General features: G+C 44.5%; 1 protein-coding gene across 3 annotated transcripts in view; it reads left to right on the top strand.

Moving 5' to 3' along the window:
• Positions 1–10,496, top strand: part of Iqca1 (IQ motif containing with AAA domain 1) — a 125,196-nt gene extending 114,700 nt beyond the window's left edge. For all 3 annotated transcript variants that reach the window (XM_010626120.2, XM_010626119.2, XM_010626118.2), the window contains 3 exons: positions 1,974–2,151; positions 4,316–4,554; positions 9,704–10,496. In XM_010626120.2, coding sequence (XP_010624422.1) covers positions 1,974–2,151; positions 4,316–4,554; positions 9,704–9,823 — 537 coding nt within the window. In that variant the 3' untranslated portion in view covers positions 9,824–10,496. The remainder of the gene's footprint in view (positions 1–1,973; positions 2,152–4,315; positions 4,555–9,703) is intronic.
• The last annotated feature ends 4,836 nt before the right edge of the window (positions 10,497–15,332 follow it).

Raw genomic sequence — 15,332 nt, 5'->3', positions numbered from 1 at the left:
TAGTCCCCTCTGAGCCTCTCCGGAGAGTGGTTTTCAGGAGGTCTTCCAGCCAAACGGAGTCTCAGCAGCACAGAGGAAAGCAGAGTCAGTTCAGGGATAGGAGTGGACTCTGCGAAATCACCCAGGTGCTCAGAAGCTAGAGGAAGAGACCTCCATTCCCGTCTTCATAAAATAAGAGAAACTTCTGTCCCTGGCTGCCACTTCTGCTCCTTCCCCAGCCTCAGTCTTCCCTGCCTTTCTGGCCTCTGGCCTCTCTGGTGTTCCTGGACCAGCCAGCACATCTCTACTTCCGGTCTTTGCACTTCCTGTCCCCTCTGCCTGGAGCTCTCTCCCCAGTCTGTGTGGCTGTCTCCTCCCTCGTCCCGTCTCTGAGCCAAGCGTGTCCCTGCTGCTCACCGCCTCCGCTCCCCAGGCCTCCCCTTCCCTGCAGCTTGTACTTTACCCTCCTTTACCCTCCTTTACTCTTCTTCACAGCACTTTTTCCCTGACGTATTAACTGTCAGGCTATGGACTTATTTTCTGCCTCCCTGCTGAAATGTCAAATCCACAAGGATAAGCATCTGTGCTGCAGCCTTCCCTCCAGCATTTGCTTTTGTAGATTGTTTTTGCTGTGTCCCATGAATTGCCATATGCATTTTAAGATCCCTGGATCTGTGTCCACTTGTGGATCCACGTGGGGTCATGGCTCCATCTACCCTTAAAAATGAACACATCTAAAGTTCTGAGGAAGACAAGAGAAAGGCCTAGTATAATCCCACTGAAAGAGCCCTGTGTAAAACTCACTAAAGCAAAGCACTGATCCCCATTTTATAGATGAGGAGACTGAGACCCAAGTGGGTTCAGCACACTGCCCCCAGTCGCAGAGCAACTAAATAGCAGCACCTGAATTCAGAACCTGACCTGGTGCCATGAACCCCTTGTTTCGGAGTCTCCTCCCTTCACCTCTCCTTCCCTTCTCCTGAGGCCAGGGATGGGCTCAGACAGGGACGGCCATCCTCAAGGCTCTTCCAAGTTCCTGAGCTATAGAAGATTGACCAAAGAAAGTGAAAAGAATGGGAGAAAATATTTACCTACACCGACAAAAAGACTTGTATCTAGAGCATCTGACCAGCACCTACAGCTGTATAATAAGGACATATAACCCAATTTTTTAAATAGATCAAGGATCTAAATGCACATTTTTCCAGAGAAAACATACAAGCGAGCAATGAGCTCAGGGAAACATGCAGCATATCCTCAGCCATCAGCCAAATGGTAGCGAAGACAGCCAGGACCGTGCACCCACATTCCCCTGCCTGCCTGCTTCCTCTTCTGTCTGCACCAGGGTGGATTAATTCACATCCACAGCATTGGGCACGGCAACATGCCCTGACCTGACTCCTGGTTCCGGAAGCCGCCCTTGTCCTCCCTGGCACACAGAACAGTGGGCCCTTGGGAGCTGGCCCCCCTGCCTCATAGGTGCTGAAAGGGTGCTGAAACTGTACAGGCTCGAAGTACTTCCAAACTGCCGGACTTCAGAACCTGACTCGATCCAGGGTTTGTCTGACATGACATCCAGGACCAAGGTCCTCTGCCATCAGCAGCGAAGTCTTGAGCTCTCTACCAGACAGCTCAAGGGAGACAAGCGTAGCAAGCTCCTTGCAAGTCCCCATGAGCCTCCTTCACCTGGAGATGGGTCTCCATTTCCCACCTGAGGGTCAGGCACCCTGCTGGTTAGTCGGATGCTTCCTTCCTTCCCCTGACCCAGATCTGACTTCCAGAGATTCAGGAAAGGAAACGCCAGTGAATAAAAGTCCCCCAGACTAGGAAGTGCCCTGGGACACACTTGAAGGAACTGTGTCTACCAGAGCTTTGAAATCACTTCAACAGACATATGCCGCCACCCTTCTGTTTCTGAGAGTCCTCTTTCCTGAGTTCTCCATCCATTATTTGTTCTATATCTGGCCTAATACCCCACCCCCCTTTTCTCCCAGAATGAACCCAAACGCCTGAAAAAACAGCTTCCCAAAATCCTGAAACTCCTGCAGCCAAACGACAGGATTCTGATCGTAGGGACAACACAGCGTCCTTTTGATGCCGAACTTCAATCTTTTTGCAAAGTTTATGAAAAAATCATTTTGGTTCCCAGACCAGACTACGCTTCTAGATATGGTAAGTATCCTAAGCCCCAGGGGGTCAGCGGGATCTGCTGCAGGTATGCGAGGCCAGGAGAGTGAGCTCAGGAGTCCTTGGGATCTGGGTCACCACAGGCCATGTGCATCTGGACACAGGTACACCGCAGGCCCGAAACGTAAATCCCTGGCACCTGGGAGCAAAGCTGCCGTCTGGGCTCTGTGAACACACTGCTCTTTACCCAAGACAAAGGCACCTGGGTGGGACCATTACATTTGGCCCAAGGTGATAAAAGTCCTTGAGGCTGATGATTTTTCTTCGGACAGATAGCCAGGCCCACTTGTCCCCATGGCGATGATGGCTTCCTTGTAGAACACCATTTCTTCACACTAAATTAACTTTTTTTAGCCTCAATCAGGTTACATGTTGACTTACTTAATGAAAACATTAAATATGTGAGCTTATCTTTTCCAAACTTCTTAAATAAAATCAAATTCCATTTCCTTTCAACACTTTTTTCTTCTGGCACTGGGGGCTGAACCCAGGGCCTTTTCACTGAGCTGCATCCCCATTTTTTTTTTTTCTTTGAGACAAGGTCTCACTAAGTCACTAAATGCTCAGGCTGGACTCAAACTTGGAATCTTCCAGCCTCCACCTCTGAATACTGGGTTTACAGGCGTGCACCACCACCCCAAATACACTTAAGTGAAAATAATACCAAAAGAATAGCCCCAGGGAGCAGCGCAGTAGAGTTGGAAAGAGCCATGGGATCCAGGCTCTGGAGAGATGTGGCTCAGAGTCCAGGCACTGATGCCTAACAGCCAGGCGACCCTGACAGGCTCAGCCCTGCAGCCTCTGTGACCTGCAGAGAGCTGTCCGCAGGGCTCCTGTGGCTCTGGTGACCTCACTGCCCCCAGGAGGGCATGGGTGTTGGCAGGTGGTATAAGTGGGGGAAGAGGGGATGTTGTGGGTGGGGAGAAGTCATGATGAGATCACAAGAGAGGAGGTGGTGGTCGTACTGGTGTCCTCTGTTGTCTCGTGCTGGGTGGACACCTCCCCCACTGGGTTGGGCTCACCACTCAGTCCCTCCTGTGATGGGAGGGAAGACTCCCGTCTCTAGAAGCAGGCGCTGATGAAGCCCTGTGTGGCCTGGAAGGTGGCAACACCTGTCGTCAAAGCAGCTTTCTTCACACACTTCCTGTACCACCTCAGGAAAAGCCGAGTGGGAACAGTGAGGAAAGGGTAATATAAATCTGAATGTATTGAAAATAGTGTAATCGAATTTCAGGGCCAGAATTTGCTGGAACTGTATCCCCAGCCTCGCAGTGCTTTCTCTGAAGCTTTGCTCATTGTATCCCGTGGCATTTTAGTTCTTAGAGAGTAAAACTCACCCCTTCCTTCTGATCTGAAGTATCCATTGGTCCCTGTATGGAACCCTTTGTAGCACCAACTCTGAAGCAGATCTACTCCTTGAGCTTATTGCTGTGGTACTTCTGTTCCCACTGAGTGGTCAGAATGTTGAAATATCATGGCTGCTCATGGTACTTGTGCCTCTTTTTCCTCGGGATTCACTTCAGACAGATCAAAAAAAGAACACCTGAAAAGCTGTCCCATTTTGTTGAGATGGTCCCAGTTTTCTTACATAAAGTACATACTAAGCTTCCCTGGAAGGCAAGGGCTACCCAGGCTGGAAGGCTGAGACCAGTCAGATCCACCTCTTACAAGCAGTTTCCAGGTCCAAGTGTGCAGTTGACAGTCTCCCCCAGCCAGAATATGGGAATTCTCCTTGGAAATGAGCAGCAAGGACTAAAAACAGTTATACTCCTGCTTATCCAAATCCTTCAGATAACATACTATTCTGATAAGCAGGGATGCCATCCATACACACTGTATGTGAATTTCCAATTTTGAAATTTTCTAAACGTTAAATCTCTACTGGGTTCATTTTTCTTATCATATCACAAGGGCGTGTGGATCTGTAGACCTTAGGGTTGCCATTTTGTACGTCAGGTGGTAGAAAATTCCCCTGAGGAAAGCTTTACTCAGCTTTCTACTCATCTGAATTACAAAAAAGTTGGGAGATGGCTCCTATTGTATTCCTTCCCTGGTGAGGTGTGACTTGGGGTAGGGCACCAGGCTACTGCTGCTTACTCTGTTATAACTCTTGGCCTCTGTGTCTTTTCCGCCATCTTGGATCCCATAGTTCTGTGGAAACAGATCATTCAGCGCAAAGGAGGGGTCCTAACAAAAGCCCTGAATATCAGTTGCCTAGCCAAAGTCACGGATGGCTTCACCCAAGGACATATAGTGGAAGTGATCAAAGATGTGCTCACTGAGCGCCGAATTTGGCAGCAAGCTCGTAAACCACTCACCGCAGGGGAGTTCATCACAGCCATAACCAGCATGAGCCCAGTGTACAAAGAGGAAGAAGATTGCTTTAAGGTAAGCTGGACACCCTGACAGCTAAGTCTCAGCAGCAAACACTTGTCATACACCTCCCATGGGTTCCCTAGGTGTCATGGATTTGAACACCGTCTCATACGGTGAAATTGAGAAACTCAACATCTTCAGATCACAAAATCTTTTGAGGGCTGGGGATGGAATCCAGTGGTAGAGCACCTGCTTAGCATTAGGCAGTCCTGGGTTCCATCCCCAGCACAAACACACACAAAGAAAAATTCTTTTAAGCCTTAGCAATAAAGCATGTTTTCCAAATCTTAAGAAATGTATAATTTATGGCCTTATAAAATTAACAGCCAAACTGCAGTGGTAATTTCAAAACCATTCTCTCTCTCCCTCCCTTCCTCCTTCCTTTAATTTACATAGGGAAAATTGTCCCTTACAGAGGACACTTCAAGCTCGGACTATTTTGTCACTCACTTGACATAGGACACTCCTTTTTTCAGTTCTGTGTGAGCTTACAGTAGGAAACTACAAGAGAACTCAGCAAAATCTAGTTTTCCAGTTTTTGAGCATCCCTGGACAGGCTCACAGATCTCAAAGGAAATGTTGAGATCTCTCTTCCAGCTCCCTCTTTTATAGGACACAATGCTGCTTTGTCCCCTGAGGTATCTGGCCCCAGGCACAACAAAGGTACAACCTACTCCTGAGGCCCACAGAGGACACTGCTCAAACTCCACTCACTTTCCTTTAAATCACAATGAACATAGTGCTATTGCTTCCTACACCTAAGGCAATTTCCTTGCCCAACTGGGAAGAAAAAGGAAGAAAATAAAATTGAAGGTCCCTACAAAATTGTCATTCTCACCCAAAGGAGAATTGGAATTGTCATCGAAGCCTCTCATTTCTGGGACGCCGGTTAAGACTGGGGACATTTTCCCACTAAAGTATATAAAGTATGAGTGAGAACCTCAGTGAATGTTTGAATTTTTTTATTGCAGGAAAAGACATAGTGCTATGAACCCCCCTCAAAATATTCTCCCTCACTTCTCACACATTTACCCCTTCACTCTTGCCCCCTTCTGAAGCGGTTCTGAACGTCCCCTCTAGTTGTGCTGTGGTGGCTGTCTCTGTGCCCTGAACGGATTCAAAACATTGGCCCTTGGCGGTCATTTCAACTTTGGGAAAGAGCCAGCATCCCAGGGTGTCAGGTCCAGCGAACAAGGTGGACAGGGACAGGCCATCACTTTCTATGAGCCTGCCTCTCCTCAGCAGCGGCAGCACTCGCCATATTTCTAATCGTATCTCATAGCCACTCATGAAAGCGGACTGTCGGCACTGCTTTGGAAAGTGGCCAGGACAATGGGATAAGTGTATTGGAACCAAGCGTTAGCACTTTAGGGGAATTGATGACAATACAACTTTTACTGCAATCATTTTTTAAACTTAAACATTCACTGTATATTTGATCACGCCTCATACCACTCTTTTGCCGAGTTTAAAATTATATTTCTTTCTTTCCTGATTTCCCCCAATACTTCCTCAGAAAGGGAGAAATCATCACAGTGATGACTTCGGGAACAGTAGTGCAACAGGAGTTGGTAGGCTCTCTGTGTATGCTTTCTCTGAGTACTTTAGGCCTTGAAAGCCACACAGCACGTGTCTCAGCTGTTCAGCGCTGCAGCATGGCACCAAGGCGTCCTTACACATTATGTGAGCAAGTGTGCATGGCTGGGTCCCAGCAAAACTTTATTTGCAGTAACACATCGTGGGTCCTATTTGACTCATCAGCCAAATTTAGCTACCCTAGCTCTAGAAAAACTGAAAAAAAAATTTCTCTCAACTCTCACCAGGTGTTTGCCAAACATTTAAATGAATGTTCTGTTATTTGAACTGTTTTACATTAGTATTCTGCCGAATGTGACTGTTTACATTTTATTCCGATCAACCGCTAACACTTAGCATCTTCGAGTTTCTCTTCACACTCTTCTGAACGTCTCTATATCTTCTCCTTTCTAAAGTCCTGATCTTCCTCCTCTATGAGGATGGGCTTACAGTGTTAAAACCTAAAGCCAGGTCTGTAGCTTTTCAAAGAGATCAACCTCTAGGTGTCTTCTACCTGTGGCAGTGCTTGAAGGTGGCTGTGCCGGTCAAGAAAGAGAAAAATTACCACTTTCTCACCTGAGATGAGGAGGCAACTGCACGTGTGTTTGATGACTTGTCCCATTCCCCACACATGGTTCCTCCAGCCCTCTCCATATCTGTGTCCTCTGCTGGGCCTAAGCAGATGTTTGGCCCATTTGCTGCTTTGGCTGAGCCAGTGCAGAGGCGGAAAGACACTGTCACACTCCTGAAACATGTGGTGGTGCTGCTGCAGTAGCTGCATATAGTGAGGCCATCAGATTTGCCCTGACAGACTTTGCTAACTGTGTTTCTTAAATTGTATCAGGCTCGAATTGTGCAGATTTTCCAAACACACTCTCCTCTGTTCCATGGAGTTGACGGAAAAAAATATTTAATGATGATAATGATAACCAAGACCTAATCATAAACATCGACGAACACCATCCTGGCTGTGTCTTGTGCACCAGGCACTATATTAACCCAATCCGACCTCACGCCCCCCTATTTTGCAAGGGAGGAGCCTGAGCTACATAGAGAGGTGTTAGGGAGAATGGCGCCCCCTCAAAAGTGTCGGCATGCAGTCCCTGCAGCCTGTGAATGTGGCATCTTACGTTTGCTAGTCAAAATCCATGCCTGTGTCTTGTGCTTCAAGGTTCCAAATCCACCCCATCTTCCTAGTACTACAATTCATCATTGGTTTTGGAATTTTTTTAGCCTTTTTTTCCAATTTTCTTTTGTTTTTCATATAATACTAGTAGATATTAATAAAGAAAATATAAGAGTCATTCTCTAACCATTTTGTTAGGTTTTGGAATTATAACACATTCCAAAAAGTTATTTTGTATAATTAAAAGCCCTGATGACACATTAAAAGCAAATGTAACTTATGGAAACTTATTCAAATTAAGAAACTTTCAAGTCCTATATGAAATACTACCTTTGCTAGAGACAAAATCTTAATAATAATAATAATAATAACAATAATAATAATAATAATAATAATAATAATAATGTGATCCAAACAGTCTACCATGAGGAAAATCAGCAGGGATAGATAACAGAATTAGCACTACTGGGCCCGGGGATTTAGCTCAATGTCACTGTGCTTGCCTTACAGGTACAAGGTCCTGAGTTCAATCCCCAGTACCAAATAAAAAAAAATTTTTTTTAAACTAGCACTACCAAGAATCTGAGATGATAGAACATTCTGGAAGAGACTACATATTAACTTTATTTAACTCATTAAAAGCCAGAAGCAGGGGGTGAAGGAAGGGCAGAGGTAAGGGGAAAAAATGAGAATCAAGACTTGCCATGTAAAGGTACATGATCCCAACAATGAATGTAACTGTACTGTATCCCTAAAATGTACCAATAAACTCAATAAAATTAAAAAAAAAAGCCAGAAGCATTAGAGGATAAAACAGGAAAACTTAAAAAAAGAAAGAGAAAACATCTGAAAATGAAAATAATATATATAGTCATTGTAATTAGAAACTCAATGAGTGGGTTGTCTATGGATTAGACACAAATGAAAAGAAAATGAAGGAACTGGAAAGGGTAATAAAAATTTTGTGTAGAATGTAGTATAGAGAAAAATAAAGAATGAAAAACAAGAAGAGGTTAGTTAAGAGTTATGGACGATAAAATGATAATACCTGCTGCTCTTGTGACTGGACCTTTGATTCCACAAATCATCAAGGAGCATTAACTAACTTCAAACCATGGATATAAGACTTTGTTCTGTATTTAGGGTTAGAAGACCTTGTAGACAGAGACCAAAATAAAACTCCCTACTCAGAGTGAATCTGAAAATCAAAATTCCAAAACATTTTGGGCAAATTTAGTGTTAAGCACAAACTCATGAAAATGTTTACATGAATAATTAAGATGTTCAAGAAAATAAATGAGAATATGACCTCCACTAGAAATATATGCTAAGTTTTAAAACAAAGATAGGCAAAAATGGAAAATCATGGGGAAGAAAGCATACAAATGAAATATACTGGTTATCATAATATGTTTAAAAGTTAGAATTATGGACTTTAGACTACACAGGTGCTAGAAATTGGTGGAGAGCAATATTGCTTTAGGAAGTTCCCTCAGAGGGTAGCACATGGAAACAGAAAGGTAAAATCTATAAAAACAAATTTAAGATCCACAGAGGGTAAAACTAAAAGGCATTAACATCTAACTAATAGAAATTCTAGAAGAAAGGAATGCAAGAAATAGCAAAACAATTTGTTGGAAAAAAATTATATGCTGAGAATTTTCCTAAATCAGAAACATGAGTTCCCAAATTAAAAAATGAACTGCAAAGTGCCAATAAAGCAAATAGAAATAAATCCATACCCTTGTACAAGAACCATGTAGCAAATAATCTTAAAAGCTACCAGATTACATACAAAGAAACAACAATTTTTTCAATCAGAGGTCTCCTCTTTGATAACAGATGTCAGCAGACAGTGAGATTGTATTTGCAAAGTGCTCAAACTGGTAGGTAAAAGCTATAAACTGCGGCCTGGTTCCTAATTATGAAAAATGACCCATATGTCCACTGATGGAACTGATAAATAATGATTGATATAATCACTTCATGAAATTACTGTAAATTGTATAAACCAAAATGTTCCTTTGGGTTCAAATACAATGCCATTGCAGGGCCAGTTTGGATCAGGAAGTTTATTTTTGGTCACTTGGCCCCATTATTCTGCCTGTCATGCTTCTGGTGGCCGTGTGTGAACCAGCGGACATTACCCAGAGAACCCACAACCATGAGACACAGTAATGTGCTAGGGAACCAGGCGCCTTGCAACCAGAGTTGTTGGTGAAATTTAGTCATGGTCCTCAGAAATCGCTAACCCATTGGGTAGATATTTCAAATCACATAGAACTAGGAACCCCAGTGCAAAGAGTCTGTACTAAACATACATTAGACAAGTGTAGGAGAACAGCCAAAATGTAATAGCCACTTGGCCCTTCCTCCCCAGCAGGCTCTTCCTCATTTCGAAGAGTACTCCGGAGAATTTGTGCCATTCTGATCTTTGCCTGAAAACCTATTTTATTTCAGGACTGGTATGCCAAAACCCCTCTGGGTAAAAAGCAAGCCTTGTCGTTAACAATTGGTGGCAAAGAAAAGGAGAAGGCCAAAGGGAAAAAGAAAGGAAAAAAGGAGAAAAAGAGAAAGTAAAGTCTTCCTGAGGAGCCATCCCTGAGCCTCTTTGGGATGTTGGTGGCCCCACCTCTCCAGGGAGGAGATTCATCCGCCCACTGCAGAGCCACAAGGAAGGAGAGCCACAGCCACTGACCACTGACTGCTGTGATTCTCCTGCAGTGGGCGGGCACTGAGCCAGGTATCCACAGCAACCGCTTCTACCACTTGTAATTATTCTTTCTTCCACCTACACCGTACCTATGACTGAAATTCACTTTTCACATACTCCACACCCTTTTCGAGTTGAGTCCTTGTCAGTTCTAGAGTCAAATCAAAATCTGATCGAAGAGTATTCTCATTTAACAACTAAGCAAGCCAGGAGTGTGTTGTCAGTTGTTTACTAACCCAGACAAGCTGTGTATTACCTTGCACATATTTTAATTAACTCTCTGCTCTGGGAGTGTATTTTATATATTGAAATAAAGCCATTGTCCTTGAACTGACTCGATCACTTGGTAGCCGGAACTAAATAAGATCCTAACAATGCACTGTCTCAGTTTCCTGATTTCGAGGATAGGTAAATCCAGCATCACAGCACCACATTCAGAATGTGGGACTGAAGTAATCACCAGTCTAGGGCTCTGTAGAAACCCTCAGATACTGGCAAGCTGAAGACTGGACGAAAACTCAATATAAAAATGGGATAAACGCAGAGATGAAAAAAACCTAAATGAAGAAATGAAGAAATGGTAAAGAAAAAAATATTAAAGGATAGAAGAGGAGTCAAAAGAAGTTTGCATGAAGGTTATCTGGTACAAGACAGCAAGTAACCTACCTCTAAACTGTGGTAAGATCTCCATGAGAGGAAGAAAACATAAACAGCTGGGATGGTTGGATTTGCATGCTGAACACACCCCATCGGACAGTTTGGGGTACACCAGAGAGCAGGACAAATCTCCACATCTTCTCAGAACCCAGCTGCTTGGCTCGAGACACCCAAGGAGACATAGTTTCCGGTGTTGCCTGGCCACCAGCACAGCCCCTGACTACACCTGTGTGAGAAAGGCTGACACAAATGAGAACACAAAGGCGGTCATTGGCCATGTCCTGGGCGTGTCCTGCACTCTTAGTTCTTCCTCAGTATCCATGTGGCACACGCCAAGTGTACGGAAAGCCAGATTGTCCAAGTCCCTTATACAAATGGTACGGTATGGCACAGAACCTACTCCTGTCCCCCCAGGTGCTTTAAGACCCTCTCTGGAGGACGTGCAATACCCTGCATGGAGTGAGTACATAGCTGTTCTACCGTACTGGGGGAAACCGGAAGGAATACAGCCACGTGCTGCACCCCGTTTCTGACCGTGGGGCTGTGAGACACAAAAATCTTCCAGTGAGGAAGCAAGACAGGGTGACCGCATGGAGGACGAGGGTGGAGTGGCAGAGGGAATAAAGGGGACACCTCTTCTCTGGAGCTCTGCTGGGGCCGGAGCTATTCCTGGGCCATTATGTGGCAATTAGCCGCTCTCGAGCTTGTTCTTAAGTGAAGGGGACAGTAATTAATGTCATTAACCCTCATTAAGGGAGCATTCCATGGGATAGAATCTGATTAAAGTAGAATTACAGCTCCTGGGTGGCTTCACACTCCTCCTGTTCTTAGGAATAAGCAGGTCCTGGCTCCCAGACCAAATGCCTGATACCACAGTGCTCCTCCAAAAGCTCCAGAGACCATCTGGTCTTCAGCAAACACCTTTCAGGAAACAGCAAGCTTAAGACACTCTCGTCTCTACTTTTGAGACTCTTCCTCAACTTTCCTCCACGTTTATTACCAAGGCAGGCATTTGGGGATAAATGGGATCACAAGGCTGATTCATAAGAGTGATACTATTTTTAGCCACTAATGACATGGTGGGACCCAAACTACTAAGATAAGTGGCTTCTGATGTCCCTGAAATTCTTAAGATTTTAATTTAAGAGAGGCCAGGATGGTGCAAATAAAAGCAGAGAAGACCACAAAAGATTGTGGGCTTGGAACCAAGCTGGCAGATACCTGGGTTGTGAGGCTTGCGCTGGTTCAAAATCCACAGTGCAAAGCACCAGAAGTCTCTACCCTCCTTGCAGATCAGCTCTCCTTAGAATTCACACCTGCGTCCTCACCGCCTTTGGTTGGCCTTCCAGGTCCATTATGAGCACCGTCTGTGAGCCGGCACAGTGCTGGGGCTGAGCTGCCCTGCAGTCTGGTGATCTGGAAGACACTGTCAGTAAATGCTCATGAGAGGAGCGTACAAGGCTACAGTCTTCAGCATATGCTTGGTCTGAGGGACCGGGCTCACCACCACCTGGCTTTATCCCCACGAGAAGCCTTCTGATGGGGAATTCAAGGCTCCGTGAGGAAGTGCTAGCCTGGATGGTGCTGTGCCTCTGTCATCACCTAAGACAGTCTCCCTCTTGTTGGGCTCCAGGGAGGAGGTGGGAGCCCAAGTCTGGCGCAGGTCACTGCCCTTCTGCTGCACACTGGTTTTGTTACCCAGGGACTGATGTGTGGCCTAAGGCAGTTAACCCAGTTCCTCCACATGGTAAACCCAGGGCCCTGCTCTTTCTGTTGGCTCCTAGATTGAACATCTTAGAGTCTACAGTGGATTCCAGTGTTGCAAGGCAAGGGCCCTCTCCAATCTCAACTCAGAACCCATCCAGTTCTAGCCCCTGTGGCTCTGCATGTAGCATGGGGGTGGGTGGGATTTTGTATTTTGCAGTGCTAGGGATCAAACCTAGAGCCTTGAGTGCCAGGGACTAAGCTCAGTGGTGCCTCCCTGCCTGCCTCACAAAAAGTGCTAGGACTGGAGTTCGATCCCCAGTACCAAAACAAAAAAAAACAAAAACAAAATCCCTGGAGCCATGTGCATGCTCAGCAAGCACTGTATCTGTGAAGCCACTTCAGTGGGCACGTGCATAGCCCTTGACCCACTGGGCCTTTGGGAGGAGTGAACTCAGTGAGGACAAGCAGTGCACTTCAGATAGTGCCCAAGGTGCCCGGCCCAGCACAGCAGGCGCTCCGGAAGCCTCCACCTCCATGAAATGAACTGAAGCACTGTGATGGAAGACGGTGGGGGGCAGTGCAGCTCCCTGCCTCCTCAGGCCCAGGGAAAAGGGGTCCTGGGAGAAGCGCCTGGTCCTGGGAGCTCTGCAGAAGCTGGGGACCCTGCATATAGCACCTGCCCCATTTCAAACCCTTCCTCCCCAGTTGGGGCCACACAGGGTGCAGTGCCCCTCTGCACACCACCTCTGAGCTTCCCATATGGCTTCATCTGTGCCCTGAGGAGGCCACCCTGCCCCAGGAGATGGCTGCCAGCTCTTCACTTCCAAGCCAGCAGCTCTGGCAGAGCACCCAGTCAGATCTGCCTCCAGCAGCAGCTGGCCGCCAAGCCCTGCCTTCTGCCACTGCCACAGCCATTGCTGTTCCCCAGCTAGTGTGAGAGCAGCCCCAGAGCAGGACTGCTGGCCACTGTGCTGGCTGCTGCCATCCCCAGAGCCTAGAACAGGCCAGCAGGAGCTGGTGCCCACTAAGCATGAGGCAAATGGCTTCAAAGATAATCTCTAAGCTGTTGTTGTGGGTACATTCCCAAGGCTGAGGTCAGAAACTTCCCCACCACTTGAGTCTTCAGTCCCCAGACTCAGTGACCTCCCCAGGTCATGCTGGGCACCAGAATCCAGACTGAGATGAGGGAGGGAAGTGTGTGAAAATCAGGAAGGCTGGGGGCCAGGCCCACAGAGTATGCAGGTCTCTGTCTCCTTGTCTAGCACACAATGTGCACCGCACCCAAGGACAAGGGAAGGTAAAATACAGATCAACTGTACACCCAGCCTCTATGGCAAATGGAAGGGTAGGGGGGAAAAATCAGGTTAATTTAACAAGAACTGACACAACATCTTTACATTTTTGGTTTCAGCCCATGAAAGCCATTTCCTAACATTTACTTTAGTCTTTTACATTTTCTCAATAATGTTTTAGAATTTCAGGTATAGATATCTTACACATCTTTCTTTAGATTTACTTCTAGGTATTTTATAAATTGGCATTATAAATTATATTTTGTTTTATACTTGTTTGTTGCTGGTATACAGAAATAAGTTTAGCTGTTAATATTGATTTTATATCCAGCAGTATGTTAACTTACTAATATTAATTATATGTAGCTTTTTGGATTTTGTATATATAATTATATTCTCTTAAAATATTAACATTATTTCTTTTCAATCATCGTTTTTATTTTTCTTGCTTTATTGCACTGGATATAGTTACAATATTGAATAGAAATAAGAGAAGGCATCATCATTTCAGATCTCAGTAGGAAAAACATTCAACATGTCACTATTAAGTATGAAGCACAATGTAAGTTTTCTTTAAGACATGCTTTATCATATTAAATCTCTATCAGATTTAGTGTGCTAAGAATTTTTCTCATGCTTGGCTATGAACTTAAATATTTCTGCACCTATTAAGATGATCACATGACTTTCTACTTCATGTCATCACTGTGGTTGATTTAATTGATTTTCAATTGTATTCTCACTGAGATAATTATTTATTCACAAACTTGTATAGTATAGAATTGTATTGTTGATAGCCTGCAGATTTTCTCATTTCCTGTGCTGTGCTCATACTTAGGTGTGTTTTATGCACCTTGGTCGCCTGTGTGTGTCTGTGTATCTATGATCACCATTATGATATAGAATAATTGCTGTACTACAAGGATCCCACAGGATCTCTTTCGTAACCACATCACTTCACTCCCACTGCCCTCCTTTAACCCCTGGTAACCACTGATCTGGTTTCCATTTCCAAAACATTGTCATACCCAGAGTGCTACAGAAATGGGCTAACACAGATGGGATTGGCTTTCTTCACTCAACATGGCTCCATGGGACCACTCCCTGATTACTCATGGATCCATGGCTCACTGCTTTTAACCTGCACAATAGTATTGCGTTGGGTGGGTGTACCACATTTATTCATCCATTTGCCTGATGAACATATGTGATGCAAACTTTAGCTACTACAAAATCAGCATTCTTTCATGTACATATTTTTGTATGAACATACATTTTCCAGTGAAAAACTGGGACAAGTACAATTATTGTGCCTGTGTGTAACTTTATAAGAAACTCTCAAGACTGTCAAACTGTTTCCCAAAATGGCAATACCATTTTACATTTCCAGTAATATAGGTATGGGTAATCCAGTTTCTCCACTGGCATGTTATTGTTATTATGTTTATTTTAGCCATTCTGACAATTATGCAATTATTTATTTTAAAGGTTAAATTGGTCTTTCCTTTTTTAAGTAAAAGGTTATGTTTATAACCTATCATATTTTCATGCATAATTTTATTTAATTTGGTAATATTTTGCTTAGAATATTACATTTTGCATATATTCTTACATAACACTGTAATGTAGCTTTCTTCTCATAATATCTTCATTAAATTTTTACCTCACAAAATCAGTAGCAATTTTTTTTTTTTTTTTTTGTACTGGGGATAGAACTCAG

The sequence above is a fragment of the Fukomys damarensis genome, unplaced genomic scaffold, assembly GCF_012274545.1.
Source record: "Fukomys damarensis isolate Sample0158 unplaced genomic scaffold, DMR_v1.0_HiC HiC_scaffold_16, whole genome shotgun sequence".
Classification (NCBI taxonomy): domain Eukaryota; kingdom Metazoa; phylum Chordata; class Mammalia; order Rodentia; family Bathyergidae; genus Fukomys; species Fukomys damarensis.
Note: the sequence above shows the minus strand (reverse complement) of the source record. Positions and strands in the feature narration are given on the sequence as shown.